The sequence below is a fragment of the Nicotiana tomentosiformis genome, chromosome 5 (genome assembly GCF_000390325.3).
Source record: "Nicotiana tomentosiformis chromosome 5, ASM39032v3, whole genome shotgun sequence".
NCBI classification, from domain to species: Eukaryota; Viridiplantae; Streptophyta; class Magnoliopsida; order Solanales; family Solanaceae; genus Nicotiana; species Nicotiana tomentosiformis.
The window spans coordinates 13,330,649-13,349,139 of NC_090816.1; the positions used below are offsets into that span (position 1 = coordinate 13,330,649).

The 18,491-nt window shown below is 36.9% G+C and overlaps 2 protein-coding genes across 2 annotated transcripts; one reads left to right on the top strand and one right to left on the bottom strand.

Annotated features, from left to right (window-relative positions):
- Nucleotides 1–302: 302 nt before the first annotated feature.
- Nucleotides 303–1,135, bottom strand: LOC104093596 (ethylene-responsive transcription factor ERF106-like). Its single transcript, XM_070202003.1, has one exon. The coding sequence runs from the start codon at nt 1,064–1,066 to the stop codon at nt 452–454; it is 615 nt and encodes a 204-aa protein (XP_070058104.1). The 5' UTR covers nt 1,067–1,135; the 3' UTR covers nt 303–451.
- Nucleotides 1,136–2,294: 1,159 nt separating this feature from the next.
- On the top strand, nt 2,295–2,807 carry LOC138891940 (uncharacterized). Its single transcript, XM_070175628.1, has one exon. It carries the CDS (start codon nt 2,295–2,297, stop codon nt 2,805–2,807), a length of 513 nt encoding a protein of 170 aa, XP_070031729.1.
- The last annotated feature ends 15,684 nt before the right edge of the window (nt 2,808–18,491 follow it).

Below are 18,491 nucleotides of genomic sequence, written 5' to 3' on the forward strand. Positions count from 1 at the left end.
TCACATAAAAATATTATAAGTCACAATAGTTAACAATGCAAAATATTTAAAAAGTATTTTCTAAAAACCAATAAAAAAACATTCTTCAACTCTCCAAACATCAAATGTGTATCATAAAATGGAACAGAGAGAATTTTTTTTATATTTTTATTTTGAGACTTCTTAGAAGGCTTTATATTACTTTCACTATCAACATTATCTAATGACGTTCACTTTCACGAATTCAAATTTATTTAATCAAATCAAAATTTAAATTTTCTTTTCGTTCTAACTATATTCTAAACTATCACTCTTAATTAATGTAAGGTAAATTAACTTCTACATTTATTTTAGCAAGTTCAGACAAAATTGAACAGAGGGAGTTTAATACAGCTCTTTAAAGGATTAACATACTTAATTCACACATTTTTGTTACACATCTTCTTTCTCCTAAATAAAAACCTTTACACTGTTACAAATTCAGCATCTCAAGCTCCATCCCGTTATCTCTTCTCCTTTTCCGGCGAATATTCGCCGGAGCACCAGATTTTCCGGCGTCCATCGGAAAATTCAAAATAGCTTTTCTACCTCTCATCTTAAACGCAGCACAATCATAAGCTCTAGCTGCATCCACGTCAGCATCAAAAGTACCTAACCAAATCCTCGACCCTTTTTTATTAGGATCTCTTATCTCTGCTGCAAATTTACCCCATGGCCTTTTCCTTACTCCTCTGTAATTCTTATTCTTATATTCGTTAATATTACTACTCGTTGTATCCGATGAAATAGTCGAGTTGGAACTAACAGAGCTGTTGGATGTTGGGCTAAGATTAGTGTCTGAATTTGTTTTGAATTCGGGGAAATCGCTGAAGTAATGGGAAATTGGTGAATTTGGGTACGATGTAGGAGAATCTGAGAGTGAATTATTGGAAGTAGAAGGCTCTGTTTTTACTGAGGTGAAAATAGGGGAGATTTGATTGGAAAAACAAGAATTAAGGCTGTTGAAAAATGATTCTGTACTTGTGAAATCTTCAAGGAGATGTTGTCGAATGAGCTCTAACGTTAATCCCTCTTCTTGTGTTGTCATTGCAATATTGTCTGAATTTTTTGCTGAAATAAGGTTGAAAATTTTGGAGTGTATCTTTGTGTTTGTTTTATCTATATATAGAAACAGACACACACATATATATATATATATATATATATATATATATATATATATATATATATATATATATATATACACGCACAATTATCCAACACGCTCAAGAGGGGGTGGGGTATGACATTTTATTGGGGAAACGGCTTGGACACTGTTTTTTATTTGTGTGTGACAGAGAGTTTGTGATTAGTTGGAAATAAGAAAAAGCAACCTTCTTATATATATTTGTTAATTTTAGAAAGGTTATCCATAACTTTAGAAGCGTGTTTTGTTAATTTTAGTAAGAGTTTGTGATTTGCACGAATAAGAAAAGCAACCTTATACATATTATAATATGTTAGAGTATATATAGAAGTTCCAATAGATGATCTTATGCTAATATGTAAGAATAATCGAACCAACGGTAAAGCTGTTTTTGTGTGACTTTGGATCACAAGTTCGAGCCGTAGAAACAGTTATTAATACTTGTATTAGGGTAGACTGTTTATATCACACCCCTTGGGGTGCGGTCTTTCTCCGGACTCTACATGAATGTGGGATGCCTTATGCACCGTGCTACCCTTTTAATTGGACCAACAGTTTAGGCTGTGATTAGTTGGATATGAGCGAAAGCAACCTTATATTTGTGAGAGTTTAATTTATATCAATGTTGACAATTTTTACATTATCATATCACCATGTATTTCATCCATTTTAATTTATATGAACTTTTTTGGAGTACGAGAGTCAAATTTACTAATTTGCTGTGTGAATTCGAATAAATAATTTTTTAACTTTATTGAAATAATTAAAAACTATATAAAAAGCACTATAGATCACAATAAGTAATAATTTAGAAAAACATTAAAGCTATTTGCAAAAAATATGATCAAAGAAAACCTTGTTTGACTCACCAAATAATAATAAGTTTATTCTTTTTGAAAATCGAAGGATTATAAGTATTCATCATGGTTGAAATTAATTTTTAAGAGAATTAGACAGACAATCTATTAGGATAAATAAATATAGTGATAATATAAAAGAAATTTACACTGTTAGTCTATATGAATTAAATCATATCCATAAGAAGCTTTTCCAGCCCCCATATTTCTATCTTTGTTTTCTCCTTCTTCATCTCTTATCTTTTTTTTAGAGTTAAGGGTTAGATTAAGGAATGGGGGACGGGAAGAGGAATAATGCTTCGAAAGTCTATGTTGTATTTCGTGGTAAGAGGACTGGATTATACAACTCTTGGCACCAGTGTGCTCCTATGGTTACTGGTAGCAAGGGTAGCATCTTCAAGGCTTTCAAATCATATGATGAAGCCATAGCAGCGTTCAATGAGTTTAGAAAAAGTTGTCAAGCTGATAATATATCGGCATCGAAGGTGTATGTGGTATTTCGTGGTAAAAGTCCCGGATTATACAACTCTTGGTGTGAGTGTCCTCCTATGGTTATAGGTGTCAAAGGAAGCATTTTCAAGTCTTACAAATCTTATGATGAATCCATAGCAGCATTCAATGAATTCCAAGAAGAAAATGCTAACAGTGAAGAAACATCTTCAAGTTCGTTTGTAGATGAAAGTGGTGTAGGGGTTGAAGGTGACAATGGAATAAGTGTTATTTCATATGTGTTGTTAGCTGGAATGTTTGTAAGGATGAAGATATCAGAAAATTGTTCAGTTTGATTATTAATAAAATTATTTTTCCCCTTATGAACTGAACGTTTTATCTATATTGTTGGATCTCAATTGAAAAGTTTAGTTCTAAGTGTCAAAGTGTTATTATCTACTGACTAGATGTTAAGTAGTTATAAGTGTTAGATTCATTTTGCACATGTTTTAAACCTTACTACATTGATTCATGATATTCATTAGATTTTGGACATTGCCTGAAATGTTAGATGAACATTTCACATTTGTTTGATTCTGGAAAATGGTAGTTATGTCAGATTTTGGACACTGTTTGATTCATCTCTAAAATATTCTTGTCAATTCCTTCTTTTGACAAGAACTTGGGAAGTTTGCTTCATAAGTACTTCTTCTATTTTCAACTATCTTCAAGTTTTTTTACATATTTCTTGACAATATATTTTCCTATTGTCCAAGGTTTGGTGTCATAAGTTCAATGTATTATCTTAATTTGGCAAAACATTAACCACCTTTAGAGGACTTAATTAATCTTTACAAATGCTACATTAGTTCTTTCATTGCATTTGGCATCAAATGAACAGTTGCACTTTTGAAGACAATATGAATGTTTTGTTAACTGGAATCAAACGATCATTTAAGTAAAGTAAAATGATTCAAAGACATAATAATATAGTTTCATTAATATGAAATTTTATAACATTACTAAAACATAATAACATCAATAAAAATATCACCATAAGGGGTAGACAACTTCATAGACTATTAGAAAAACATCACCATAAGTGAAAGACAACTTGCGAGAAAACTTCATAATGCATGAATTACTCAATATTCTGGGTCACAAAGAGAGACTTGGTGGTCTTGGAGGTAGATTTAGTGTCACTAGTGATAACAATAATAGAATTGCTCTTAGCTTCATTCTGGACGGATGGTGTGGGCATATCATCAAGCATGTTATAAATTGAGGTTAGCGGATGCTCCTCCAACATGACACTTTTTAGGTAATCAATGCTTGAGTCACGAACCACCCTCTCAAGCAATTCATTAACCTCACGCTTCAGCTTAGTAAATTCACGCTTAAGATCTTGGTACAAAATATTATGACTAACGGGTGAACCATGGAGTGGCTGTTCAACAACTTTCTTGATCGGCATCCTATCCATTGTTATGCTTAGATGTAGTAGTAGTTTCAGTTTGTTTGTTTTATGTAGGGTTAGCATACGAGAAAAATATATAGGGAGAGTTATAATAGCTATTTCACTTCCCATTAGAACTTAATGTCTCTTTGTAGAGACCCTATGCAGCCATTACTCTTCCCAATAGTCACCTCCACTTCTCCATACGGACATTACACTTCCCAGTAGCCACTTTCACTCCTCTACGCATCCATTACACTTTCCAGTAGCCCCTTCCACTCCTTCATGCAACTATTACACTTCCCAGTAGTCAATTTCACTCCTCCATGCAACCATTACTCTCTTCCATGACTATAATTAATTATCGAAACTTGTCTTTATCCATCCGCCTATACAGATTTTGGATAAAAAAAATTTAACTTCTGCTATATAGTGGCAGTGCCCTTCATAGGTTTTATCACATAGTCTTAATCTTAGATTTATCAGACTTGAGTAATCCATGTAAATATTATTTGACCCTTGTTTAGGTTTAGGTTTATATTTTGGTTCTCTTTTGGTTTAGGTTCGTTTACGTTTAAGTTTTGGTGGTTGAATTCTAATTAATAACGGATCGGTCTCAAAAATTTTGTATCGGTAAATACAATTTTTGATTTTCCGTGTTAATTTTTTCACTTCTCTATGAGCAAATTAATGTCGATTTTTAAACTCTTTTTTAAAGATAAGCTTCCCAGTCTTGTTCTTGGTTATAAAAGGATAAAAAAGAAGAGGGGGACTTGGCCTAAACGATGAATGCTAAATAATATCTTGGTTATAGTTTTAGCTTAGTCATTTTTTGCACTAAATATATTAAATGATTTCCAGTTTAAATAGGCTTTTTTTAATCTAGTAGTCTTCTTAAAATAAATAAATAAATATAACAATAATCATTTGAAAAAAAAAATATTATAAGGAACAATCATATTAATCCAGAAATATGTTCTTATAATACTACTTTGATCCGTTTGAAGTCACTACATATAACTAAAAGCACATATGACGAACTAAGAATTAGGTGTTCCTTGCACTTCAACAAAGAAGATCACAACCCCTAATGTAGCCTCAACTAGTTCAAAGAGAAGAACACTCCCTTTCTTCAGATTATTTTCAACAACAAATTATTTCCACCCCTTAACGAGTCTTCTCCGAACACCACATGTGAGAGTCACAACGCACTCCTTCCCATTACATAGAAGCATTATTTTAACCCAAATAGGAGGAAGATAGTCACATATACTCTTTGGAAGAAACTGCAAGAACATAAAGTAAAAATAGGGTTCGGGATTCATTGCTAGTTGGGATAATCAATAGTTATCAAATTATGAAAATTAAAAAAAAATTACCAAATCATCACGCTTAATGTACGATCTGAGCACGTTCATCCTAAACCATGTATAGAAATCATCTTCAATCCATCCGTTAGCATTCATGTTTATAGTATCGTTTTTGTTTGGAGAGTTGAAAATGTTGTTTAACACTTTAACTTGTGTTTAAGAGATATATAAAGAGTCAAAGCATTTAATTTCCCTCCAATCGTATTTTTACTTTTCCTTTTGTTTCCCTCCGAAAATTTTATTTGACATTTTAGTCCAAAAATGTCATCTTGTTTTCCCTCCTAATAAAGTAGCTAGAATACATTTTAGTCCTAAAATTTAATCATGTTTTCTCTTTTATTACAATTAAGATTATCCAATAAAAATATATAGAATTATATATTGGTTGTTATATAAACGGTTAATATGACCTTAATGAATGAAATTATACATTGGCTATGTATAACATAGGCCATATGGCTATAACCTTAGTCAATGGACTTATGAATAACTTTAGGCCGATACGCATGACCTTAATGAATAAAATTATATAAACAGTCAATATAACTATGAATCATAATGATGTAATTAACATAGACCATATTACTATAACCTTAGTCAGTGGACTTATATGATTGCTATGAATAACTATAAGTCGATGCGTATGACCTTAATGAATGAAATTATATATTGGCTATTATATAAGCGGTCAATATAACTATGAATCACAGCGATATAATTAACATAGGCCATATTACTATAACCTTAGTCAATGGACTTATATGGTTGCTATGAATAATTATAGGTTGATAAGTATGACCTTAGTGAATGAAATTATACATTGGCTATTACATAAACGATCAATATAAATATGAATCGCAACGATGTAATTAACATTAGCGTAGTATATGACTACAACCTTAGTTAATAGACTTATATTGTTGCTATGAATAACTAGTGGCTGATACGTATGACCTTAACAAATGAAATTATATATTGTCTATTACATAAACGATCAATATAACTATGAATCGCAACGATGTAATTAACACTAGCATAGTATATGACTACAACCTTAGTCAATGGACTTATATTTTTGTTATAAATAACTAGTGGCTTATACGTATGACCTTAATGAATAAAATTATATATTAGCTATTATATAGACAGTCAATATAACTATGAAACGCAACGATATAATTAACATAGGTTATATGAATACAACATTAGTCAATGGATTTATATGGTTACTATGAATAACTAGTGGCTGATACGTATGACTTTAATGAATGAAATTATATATTGGATATTATATAGACGGTCGATATAACTATGAAGCACAACGATATAATTAACATAGGTTATATGACTACAACCTTAGTCAATGGATTTATATTGTTGCTATGAATATCTAGTGGCCGATACATATGACCTTAGTGAATGAAATTATATATTAACTATTATATAGATGGTCAATATAACTATGAAGCGCAACGATATAATTAACATAGGTTATATGACTACAACCTTAGTCAATGGATTTATATGGTTATTATTAATATCTACTTATTATTATGGTTTGAATTAAATAATTTAACAATTGAGGTCAAAATGAACATTACACGGGCACACTTAATTCAGTAATATTTCATAATTAAATTGCTAATTAGGTCCCAAATCTAATAATTGATATCAAAATTCATATTACAAGGGGACTAAATATGCAAAATACACATTTTAATTAGGTTCCAAATCTGCATTTTACTAAAATTTATAGTCAAATATGCCTTTTTAACGGTTGGCCGTGTATATATACACATTCACCAAGAAAAACCCTATAGACATAAACACACACTCTTACACAAACCCTAGAAAACCAACTATGGAATCCTCTCCCAGCTCTGCCAAACGATCCCTATCTTACTCCTCTTCTGATGATAACGAGGACGAGCATAATCCAACATTTGAAGTGCTTTTGAAAGATTCATACATCAATCACGACTATCTGGTAAATGAATTTTTTTTATATAAATAATTTTAAACCATTAACCTTCGGCAGTGTGTCTTATTTTATGGGGGGTTGGGCTAAATGAGTTTTCTACTATTATTTTTGATGCCTTAACTCCAGATAAATATATGCATCGGTATATTATTGATGCCTCCGGCATTGTGGCTTTTTGTTTTATAGTTTAGGGTTAAAAGTTATTACTAATGATTTTTTCTTCTATTTGCAACATATTCCAAAACGAATCTACGAACATCTTCCTGAAACAAATAACACCGCGCTTCTTCAATATAGGAGCAAAGAGTGGTTTGTAGGATTGATCATTGGTGAACGAAGAAGGCTGGAAAATATTTGTAGTGGAGAATAATATCAAGCGAGGGTCGTTAAATTTGAGTTGGTTGAAATTGCACCATTGTTTGTTTTCTTCAAAGTGCAAGTGAAAGGTCAAGGAACTTCTGAAGATCCGGTTAAAATTAATTAGTTTTTAGGTTATGTTTGCGTTGGTTTTTCCTTTTTTTAGCTTTTATTTTTAAGTTCATCCAGTTATGATATATGTACTTTTATTTTTTATTGAACTATGAGTGATATCAAATTTCTATCTTCATCCAGCTCTCATGTGTTTTTTGTTATAACTGTATCTTTTTTTCATATATCATTTCAAAAGACTAAAACAGTCTTGAATACGAAAGAGTTAGGAAGAGCAAATAAGAGGTGTAAATGCTTTATTGAGAAGTTAAATGGTTGGTATGTGAATAGTTTTGTTAGTAAATAAGATTCAATATCTACATGGGGATTCAAAAATTGTAGTTATCAATATAATTTTGGTAACCAAAATAGTTAATACAATTCAACTAATACCATTAATTTCGACAACAACTCTATCCAAACCAAATCAGATAGTCGCACCAGTAATAGGTTGTTCATTCACTGACATGATTCTTTAGGCTAACTAAAATGGAGGATTCATTAGGCTAACTAGAATGTAAATAATTTTAATGGTTAAATTATTATGCTAATTAAGATTCTTTTTTTCAGTGGTCTTACTGTCACGACCCCAATTTCCCTCTATAGGGTGTCGTGATGGCACATAGTCTCTATGACTAGGTGAGCCTAACAATTTGCGAAATAACTGAATATAAAACTAAACTCAAATCTCAACATATGAAATATAAACAAGAACTGCGATTCAAATAATTAGAACTCCCAAAATCCGGTAAAAATAAGTCACAAGCTCTAAGGAGAAAGTGCTAAGTGTCCATATACATCAAAATCTAATAAACATAAAGAAAGCAACATCATAAAGTTAGAGGGGGACTCTGAGATCTGCGGACGCTGGCAGTTATACCTTGAAGTCTCCACGTACGGTCTAGCTCACTGGCACCTGGTCTGATAAGCAGTACCTGGATCTACACAAAAAGATGTGCAGAAGTATAGTATGAGTACACCACAACAGTACCCAGTAAGTGTTAAGTCTAACCTCGGTAGAGTAGTGACGATATCAAGTCAAGGCCTTACTGGAACAAAAGAGAAGCAAGGCAGAAGATATAATAATATAATGAAACAACGGAGAATTTAACAATGGGAAATTACAGAAAGGTAACAACACAACAAACAAGGTAAATAACAGGGGTGCTCTCGAGGTACCACCTCGTAGTCCTAAATGTAAATACATAACAGGGGGATCTCCCGAGGTACCGTACCGTAGTCCCAAAAGTAAATATGCAATAGGCGATCTCCCGAGGTACTGCTTCGTAGTCCCAAAAGTAAATATGTAACAGGGGATCTCCCGATGTACCGCCTCGTAGTCCCAGAAGTAAATATACGACAGGGAATCTCCCGAGATACCGCCTCGCAGTCCCAAAAGTAAATATGCAGCAAGGATTCTCCCGAAGTACCGCCTCGTAGTGCCAAAAGTAAATAGACGACAGGGGGAGCTCCCGAGGTACCGTCTCGTAGTCCCAAAAGTAAATACACAACTTATAACCTATGGAACAACGAATTTACAGCAAGGAACCATATAGTTAAAGACTGGATACAAAAATCAAGGAAACAGATAATTTACTAAGCATGTTGCATAAATTTCAAGTAAGAGTAAAGACACGTAGACATGTGATACTAGGCAAAACATGATAACTACACATGCTAAGGCAACGCAGTTAAGGAATTAAAAGAAGACTACTCAACAAGAACCAAAATTTCCACATTTAGCCTGTGTATTCACTCGTCACCTCTCAAACACGGCATTCACATATTACAAATTGTTACAATAGTACCAAATCCTAAGGGGATTTCCTCCCGCACAAGGTTAGACAAGTCACTTACCTCAAGTCTCGCTCAATCAATTGATAAGAATGCCTTTCCCTCGACTTTCTGACTCCGAACGGCCCAAATCTAGACAAAAGCAATTACATACCATGAATACAACTGCAAAAAATTAATTTAAATAATAAATTTATGACTTTAGCAACGAATCAAAAATCACCCCAAAAGGTCGACATGGGCCCACGTCTCAGAATCGGGTAAAAGTCACAAAATACGAACACCCATTCGATATAGAGTCACAAATTTCTCAACCCAAATCCTTAATTAAATGAAGAATCAATGATATCTTAGTGGAAATAAATAAAAAACAAGTCAAGAATCCTTACCCAAATGTTTTCTCTGAAAAACTCTCGAAATTTCGCCTCAATCCGAGCTCTGTAGGTTCAAAAATGGAGAATGAAATTAAACCCTCGGAATTGGCCCTTTTCTGCCCCGCGAAATCGCTTTTGTGACCACATTAGCCACTTCTATGGTACCGCATTTGCGGTCTGTCCTTCGCATATACGGAGGCCACTAAGCCGCCCAACCGCTTCTGTGGTCAAGTCCCCACTTCTGCGGGTGCGCATCTGCGCAAACGAACCCGCTTCTGCGGACCAGCCTCATCAACTCTACTTTCGCTTCTGCGACCCTCCAAGTGCACGTGCGAGTCTGCACTCGCGGAATTCCTTCCGCATCTGTGCAACTCAGCTTCTATTCCATTCCCCCGCATCTGCGAGCTCGTACCTGCGATCAAAGCTCCACTGGTGCGGTTACACCAGTAGAGCCTAGTCTTCAGCAATCTCACAACTTTAATTTTTGATCCGTTAACCATCCGGAATCACCCGGAGGTCCCCAAGACATCAACCAAATATACCAACTAGTCCTAAAACATCATACATACTTAGTCTAGCCTTTAAATCACATCAAACAACGCTAAAAATACGAATTGCACATCGATTCAATCCTAATGAACTTTAAAACTTTAAACTTCTACATCCGATGTCGAAACCTATCAAATCAAGTCCAATTGACCTCGAATTTTGCGCACCAGTCATAATTGATATTACATACCTACTCCAACTTCCGAAATAGGAAACCGACCCCGATATCAAAAAATTCACTCCCGGTCACACTTTTTAAAAATCATCAAATTTCCAACTTTCGTCAATTAACGCTGAAATGACCTACAGACCTACAAATCAACATCTAGACATGTCTATAAGAACAAAATCATCATACGAAACTGTTGGAACCTTCAAATCCCAATTCCGAGGTCGTTTACTCGAAAGTCAAACCTTAGTCAATTCTCCCAACTTAAAGCTTCCGAAATTAAACTTTTCTTTTCAAATCCACTCCGAACTTGCCGAAATTAAACTCCGACCACACGTACAAGTCATATTACCTGAAGTGAAGCTCTTCAAGGCCTCATACCGCTGAACGATGCACTAGAGCTCAAAATGACCCGACCTTCTACCCCATTTAAACATACGTTCGTCCTCGAACGTGCTAAGGATTTCCCCGGAGTTGTCCAAAATCATTGTTCAACACCTCGTGCACCTACCCGTACCACCACAACCTAGTTAAACACATTATCTCGAGCCAGACTGAAGATCCTCCCCTTATCATTTAGTCAAAAAGCCTTAGAACCAAATGTTAACCTCCGAATTGCTTTACAAGTCCTGATTCTAACATCACTGTATCAATCACCACACACTGTACCAAAACATGATCGTGCACCTATAATGAATTCACACTATGCACCACATAAGTTGGTTTCCCATAATAACATCCTCCAACCACAATAGCTGGAATTTCACGAATCTGATGCCCGCAATACACCTTATGACGCATATGAGTCATGTTCCAACTCTCGAAATACTGCCACGACAGAAGAGATGCATAGAAACTATTAACCTCCTGCCGAATCAAAAAATCATGGAGTCTCTCTTCCTAACAAGGATCATCACCTTATTCTGAACTGAATAACGATATTTGCTCTTTAGCCTACATAAACATAGCTCCGATTGCACTGATCCCAGGTCCAATAACCTCGTCTTACCTAGTACAAGCTGCTCAGGCAATAAACCATCTCAAACACTGCCAAAGATTACATATGACACCCACAATGCGCCAATAAGCTACAAACGCGAATGTGATACATAAGGAAAACGAACTCTCGAAAAAACCCTACTCGGCCCGCGTAATGAATAAAACGGCCGAAGAGATGCTATGAACCTTTCTCCTAGAATGAAAAACAAATACACACAATAAGTAAGTATAGGGGACCGTACTCAACATCTCACTGTTGCGGCGTGCAACCCGATCCACATATGATATTGTTGCGGCGTGCAACCCGATCCAAATATGATACCGTTGCGGCGTGCAACCCGATCCATACATAACAATTAACAAGAACGTACCCATCAATCCATAATTCTTCTGCCTACGGAATACCGAGTACCGTCCACAAGCACGCCAAGTGCGTAATACAAAACCTATGGAGATGGATAGCTCCAAACGCTATGAAGCCCAAACACGACTAAGGTACAATAAATGACCTGCATCTCGAGAGTCATCCTGCTCATATAATACCACAAGCTACACGGAGCCACAACACACATGCGAATAGTCAAGCCGTCTATCGACCCACACAACACAATAGAGTATTACATGGAATACCCGGTAACGGGAATAACACCCAATGCCCGATGACTCCTCCGTAAGCAATGCTATGATGAATGAACACATCCGACCTGACGTAGAACACACATTCACATTAGGCCCACCCGCGGACCTCAAATCGATTCCGATCATACCATACTGAGCCAATAACCTTCCAAGGATCCATAATGGCCCAGTCATGACACATACGAGCAGACATTCACTCCGGACCAACTCCTATGGTTCACAACTAAGGGAATAGAGCGCCTTCCATAAATAAACTTTCACATTAACGATAGTACCAAACATCTCCGTACTTGGTTTCAATCTTTTACAATCAAGTGACTAACATGTCACACTTATATAGATTTCCCCAGGGGGTACACTCCCACGACCTTCCACCCAGGTAGCAAAGTTCGTACATCCATACCACCAATCGTACTAATTCTGTAAAGCAAATCAAGAATTTGCAAATCAATACACAAAGCCTCTTATACAAAACGATGTACTCAGGTGACACTACAAAAACAATGCCAGCTTACTGTGAACATCCAAATTCTTCCCGGCTTATCCGAGCTCGTGACATTCTTGACAACACTGAACCGCAACCTTGATCCTCAACTTCTAAATTCCCATACCACTCACTGCACCCATCATGCTGCTACGGGAGAATACATGAATTCATCATAACCCTTGAACTACCAGTAAAATAAATATTACATTGGATAGAAACCTTTCACTTAGCTCATTTCAGAAGAGCCTGCAACACGCAACTTAATTCCCGAACAGTAGAAAAATACAAACCTCAATACGTGATCTAAACCGCCGGAATCCATTTACACAACAAGGTCATTTGAATCAAATACCTCTAAAATCAATCACGTTATGGTAGTTGTCAAGCCCGTACGTACAACCACAAATCACACGTGTAACGTCACATGCTGAAAGAACTGATCATTGCCACGATCATGCCGGTTCAACTATTACTAACCGACCCCACTTCTTTTAATTTACTCTTGACCTGCCTTGGAAATAATAATAGCATCCTTCACGACATAACGAACTCAACACTAATCCTGAGTGACTCGAATTGCGAGACCACATCGTCCCAATACCCATGAATCATCTCATACCCTTCTCAAGAACACAACATCATCTCCAACTTGTACACCCACTCTGAAATGATCCCGTATATAACCATACTTCAACGCTCGGCTAGCACATGAACACCCTCTCAAAGAAGCAACCATCTGAATTATTTTCCTTGTACATTACATCCACGAGAAGCATAAACTCTGAGTCTTCCCAAAACCCGCACATGAATCGATAAGGCGAAGTATAACACACATTCATCGAGTTCCTTGTTCGAATTACTCCCGATATTTCCTTTTTCCTAGTCATAAATAATCCACCAACGCATCGATGACCAGAAACCGCACAAGCAGACAACCACGTGATGGAATGGTAGATGGTTGGGCTCCCCCATTTAGCTTTAAGCTACCATCACATAATGTAGAGCCCACAACGATCCCTCCTTCTCAATTGCCATGATCTCGCACCGTCAACCCGCTAAATTTCTTGTAGTTCCTTATTAAACTTTTCATGAACATTCCGAATTATCAGCCATAATCCTATACTCGACCTTCCGCTTCGTACTAAGTAGAACTCTTTGTAGAAACTTCATCAAAATCACACAACCAATGACATGTCCACATGAGATAACCCACTTGTGGAAATCCATACTGATATCCCCCAACGATGTTGCACTGGGTACAACTACCACAAAATCAGTAACCCTCCTGAGCCCGTGCTCATCCACTGGATGTACAAGTCCGTTCATTTCCCATTGATATCGACTGAAAGTCCGACAATACATTCCACCCTCAAAGTCATGTTGCATCCCAACAATAATCAAGTTTTCACATCCCTTTTCATTTCAAGAAAACTTCTTTCTACCATATTCATTGTTCTTCAATACAGTATCCACCATCCCAAATAAAATTCATAGACCTAGTCACTTTTCCACCATGATTCCCTAAACCGCTCTAAACTCTCTCAAGGCACGCAGCTGTCCTACCACAGAATCTATATGTTAATCTGTCACTCTTACTTAGGTTAAACCATCTCCTTTAAGAAACTTCTCGTCCTCTGCTCCTCATACTTGACCTACCAGTAATTCAACCACCACGAGACACTTCCCGCCATGTCCTCCCTCATACTTCGCTGCCCAAATGTTGTTTCAAATCAAATCCATACATGTAGCGTTGGAACTAATGAATTTCTACCAACTCTAGACCTCCTAGAAGATCATCTTTCTGGAGCCATCAACATTAGAAATACCAATTTGATTCTGAACCGCTACACACCGCTATCTCTGACAACCTCTTCTTAGGAGCCACTTCCCAATATCCTGCCCTGAAGGAAAATCGAAGAAGACCATAACACCGGCGAACCTTAATGCGTTCTAACCAGGGCGACAACACCACATCACAAATGAGAATTCCACCGCACTCAAAAATATCAAGTCTCGTCGCTTCATCGACTAAGGCCTGAATATCCATAGTCCGATTGCCTTTCCTTTGCCAGAATTAAATGCTGAACCTCTAAATCATGCACTGAGAAATCCTTCTTTCAAGTCATTCACTGCCTCGACACATAGACAAGTACCATACCATTACACCAACGCTGTGAGATTACAATGCGTAAACATCATAGCAATCCGTGTATAGCCTAAAAACCATAGGGAGTACAGATACTAAACCGAAACGACAAAACATCATTCCGCAAGGCGAACATAATATCCCACTCGAACACGTAAGGAAAACATCTTGCACCATATCTGCAGTACCACTACAACTTCTCGATGCCCAATTGATAACAAGCGCTTTACATCGCAGGAGATTGAGTAGGAAGGAAATAAAGGCATAGGCGTCAAAGAATCAAATCGTACGGTGAGGAAATCAAGGAAGTGGAGCTTTTCCAAACAGTTCTGTAGCCTCCCAAAGATAAGTACAAACGTGTTCGTACCGATACGCAAGACACTACTAAACCTGCTTGTGACTCATAACACCTATGAACCTAGAGCTCTAATACCAACTTGTCACGAGCCCAATTTCCCTTTGTAGGATATCGTTATGGAACCTAGTCTCTAAGTCTAGGTAAGCTAAATAATTTACGGAATAACTGAATATAAAACTAAACTAAAATCTCAACATATGAAATATAAACAAGAACTGCGATTCAAATAATTACAATTCCCAAAACCTGGTAGAAATAAGTCACAAGCTCTAAGGAGAAAGTGCTAAGTGTCCCTATACATAAAAATCTAATAAACATAAAGAAAGCAACATCATAAAGATAGAGGGGGACTCCGAGGTCTGCGGATGCTGGCAGGTATACCTTGAAGTCTCCATGTACGGTCTAGCTCATCGGTACCTAGTCTATAAGCAGTACATGAATCTGCACAAAACGATGTGCAGAAGTATAGTATGAATACACCACAACGGTACCCAGTAAGTTTCAAGCCCAACCTCGGTAGAGTAGTGACGGGGTCAGGTCAGGGCCTTACTGGAACAAAAGAGAAGCAAGGCAGAAGATATAATAATATAATGAAACAACGGAGAATTTAACAATGGGAAATTACAGAAAGGTAACAACACAACAAACAAGGTAAATAACAGGGGTACTCTCGAGGTACCACCTCGTAGTCATAAATGTAAATACATAACAGGGGGATCTCCCGAGGTACCGTACCGTAGTCCCAAAAGTAAATATGCAATAGGGGATCTCCCGAGGTACTGCTTCGTAGTCCCAAAAGTAAATATGTAACAGGGGATCTCCCGATGTACCGCCTCGTAGTCCCAGAAGTAAATATACGACAGGGAATCTCCCGAGGTACTGCCTCGTAGTCCCAAAAGTAAATATGCAGCAAGGATTCTCCCGAAGTACCGCCTCGTAGTCCCAGAAGTAAATATGCAGTAGGGGATCTCCCGAGGTACCGCCTCGTAGTCCCAAAAGTAAATACACAACAAGGAGAACTCCCGAAATACCGCCTCATAGTCCCAAAAGTAAAGACTCAACTCATAACCTATGGAACAACGAATTTACAGCAAGGAACCATACAGTTAAACACTGAATACAAAAATCAAGGAAAGATATAATTTAACTAAGCATGTCGCACAAATTGCAAGTAAGCGTTAAGACACGTAGACATGCGATACTAGGCAAAACATGATGACTACACTTGCTAAGGCAACTCAGTTAAGGAATTAAGAGAAGACTACTCAACAAGAACCATAATTTCTATATTTAGCCCGTGTATACACTCGTCATCTCGAGTACACGACATTCACACATCAAAAATTGTTACAATAGTTCCAAATCCTAAAGGAATTTCCCCCACACAAGGTTAGACAAGTCACTTACCTCAAGTCTCGCTCAATTAACGGATAAGAAGACTTTCCGACTCCGAACGGCCCAAATCTAGACAAAAGCAATTACATACCATGAATACAACTACAAAAAACTAATTTAAATAATAAACCTACGAGTTTAGCAAAGAATCAAAAATTGCCCTAAAAGGTCGATCTGGCCCACGTCTTAGAATCGGGTAAACGTCACAAAATATGAACACCCATTCGATATCGAGTTCACCCATACTAAAATTATTCAAACCCGATACAAAATTCTCGATCAAAACCTCAAAATTCGGCCTAAGGATTTTCCCCCATTTTCACAAATTTCTCAACCTAAATCCATAATTAAATGAAGAATAAATAATATCTTAGTAAAAATAAATCAAAAACAAGTCAAGAATCTTTACCCAAATAGTTTCTCTGAAAAACCCTCGAAAATCCGTCTCAATCTGAGCTCTCTAGGTTTAAAAATGGAGAATGAAATTAAACCCTCGGAATTGGCCCTTTTCTGCCTAGCGAAATCGCTTATGCGGCCACATTAACCGCTTCTGCGGAACCACATTTGCGGTTCGTCCTTCACATCTGCGTAGGCCAATAAGCCGCCCAACCGCTTCTATGGTCAAGTCCCCACTTCTGCGGGCGCGCATCTGCGTAAACCCGCTTCTGCGGACCAACCTCATCACCCCCGCTTCCGCTTTTGCGACCTTCCAACCGCAGGTGCGAGTCCGCACTTGCGAAATTCCTACCGCATCTGCGCAACACAGCCCCCAGTCCATTGCTCTGCATTTGTGCGACACAGTACGCACCTGTGAGCTTGCACCTGCAATCAAAGCTCTGCAGCTGCGGTTACACCAGCAGAGCCTAGTCTTCAGTAATCTCACAACTTTAACTTTTGATTCGTTAACCATCCGGAATCAACTCGAGGTCCCTGGGACCTCAAAACGTTATACCATCCAGTCCTAAAATATCATACGGACTTAGTCGAGCCTTTAAATTATATCAAACAATGCTAAAAATACGAATTGCACATCGATTCAAGCCTAATGAACTTTAAAACTTCAAACTTCTACATCTGATGTCGAAACCTATCAAATCAAGCACGATTGACCTCAAATTTGGCGCACAAATCATAATTGACATTACGTACCTACTCCAACTTCTAATATCAAAAATCGACCCCGATATCAAAAAGTCTACTCCCGGTCAAACTTTTCAAGAATCATCTAATTTCTAACTTTCGCCAATTGACGCCGAAATGACCTACAGACCTCCATATCAACATCCGGATACACCCCTAAGACCAAAATCATCATACAAATATTTTGGAACCTTCAAATCTCGATTCCGGGGTTGTTTAATTGAAAGTCAAACTTTAGTCAATTCTCCCAACTTAAAGCTTCCGAAATTAAATTTTTCTTTCCAAATCCACTCCGAAATTTCCAAAATTCCCGAAATTCAACTCCGACTACATGTACAAATCATATTACCTGAAGTGAAGCTATTCAAGGCCTCAAACCGTTGAACGAGGCGCTAGAGCTCAAAACGACCAATCAGGTCGTTACACCTACTATGTCCCAAGATCGTGATTATTAAAAGGGACCTCTTTATGCAAAATATATCTATATTTCATAATCAAAATTGCTACTTGGGATTCAAATTTAGGATGAAAAATGATGGAATTAGCATTAAAATACTATTTAATTAGCACTCAAACGATGAGATACAAAGTTGTCAAAATTGAACGAAGAAAAAACTTAAGAGGGAAAATTAGCATTCAAAATTTTTAGTAGGGCGTTTGAAATATTTTTTTGGACTGGGTTGGCCCCATATATATAGTCTCATATACTCAAACC

What these genes read in the sequence shown, in the direction of transcription:
- LOC138891940 (XM_070175628.1), top strand. Translation starts at nt 2,295, where the DNA reads ATGGGGGACGGGAAGAGGAATAATGCTTCGAAAGTCTATGTTGTATTT.
- LOC104093596 (XM_070202003.1), bottom strand. Translation starts at nt 1,066, where the DNA reads ATGACAACACAAGAAGAGGGATTAACGTTAGAGCTCATTCGACAACAT.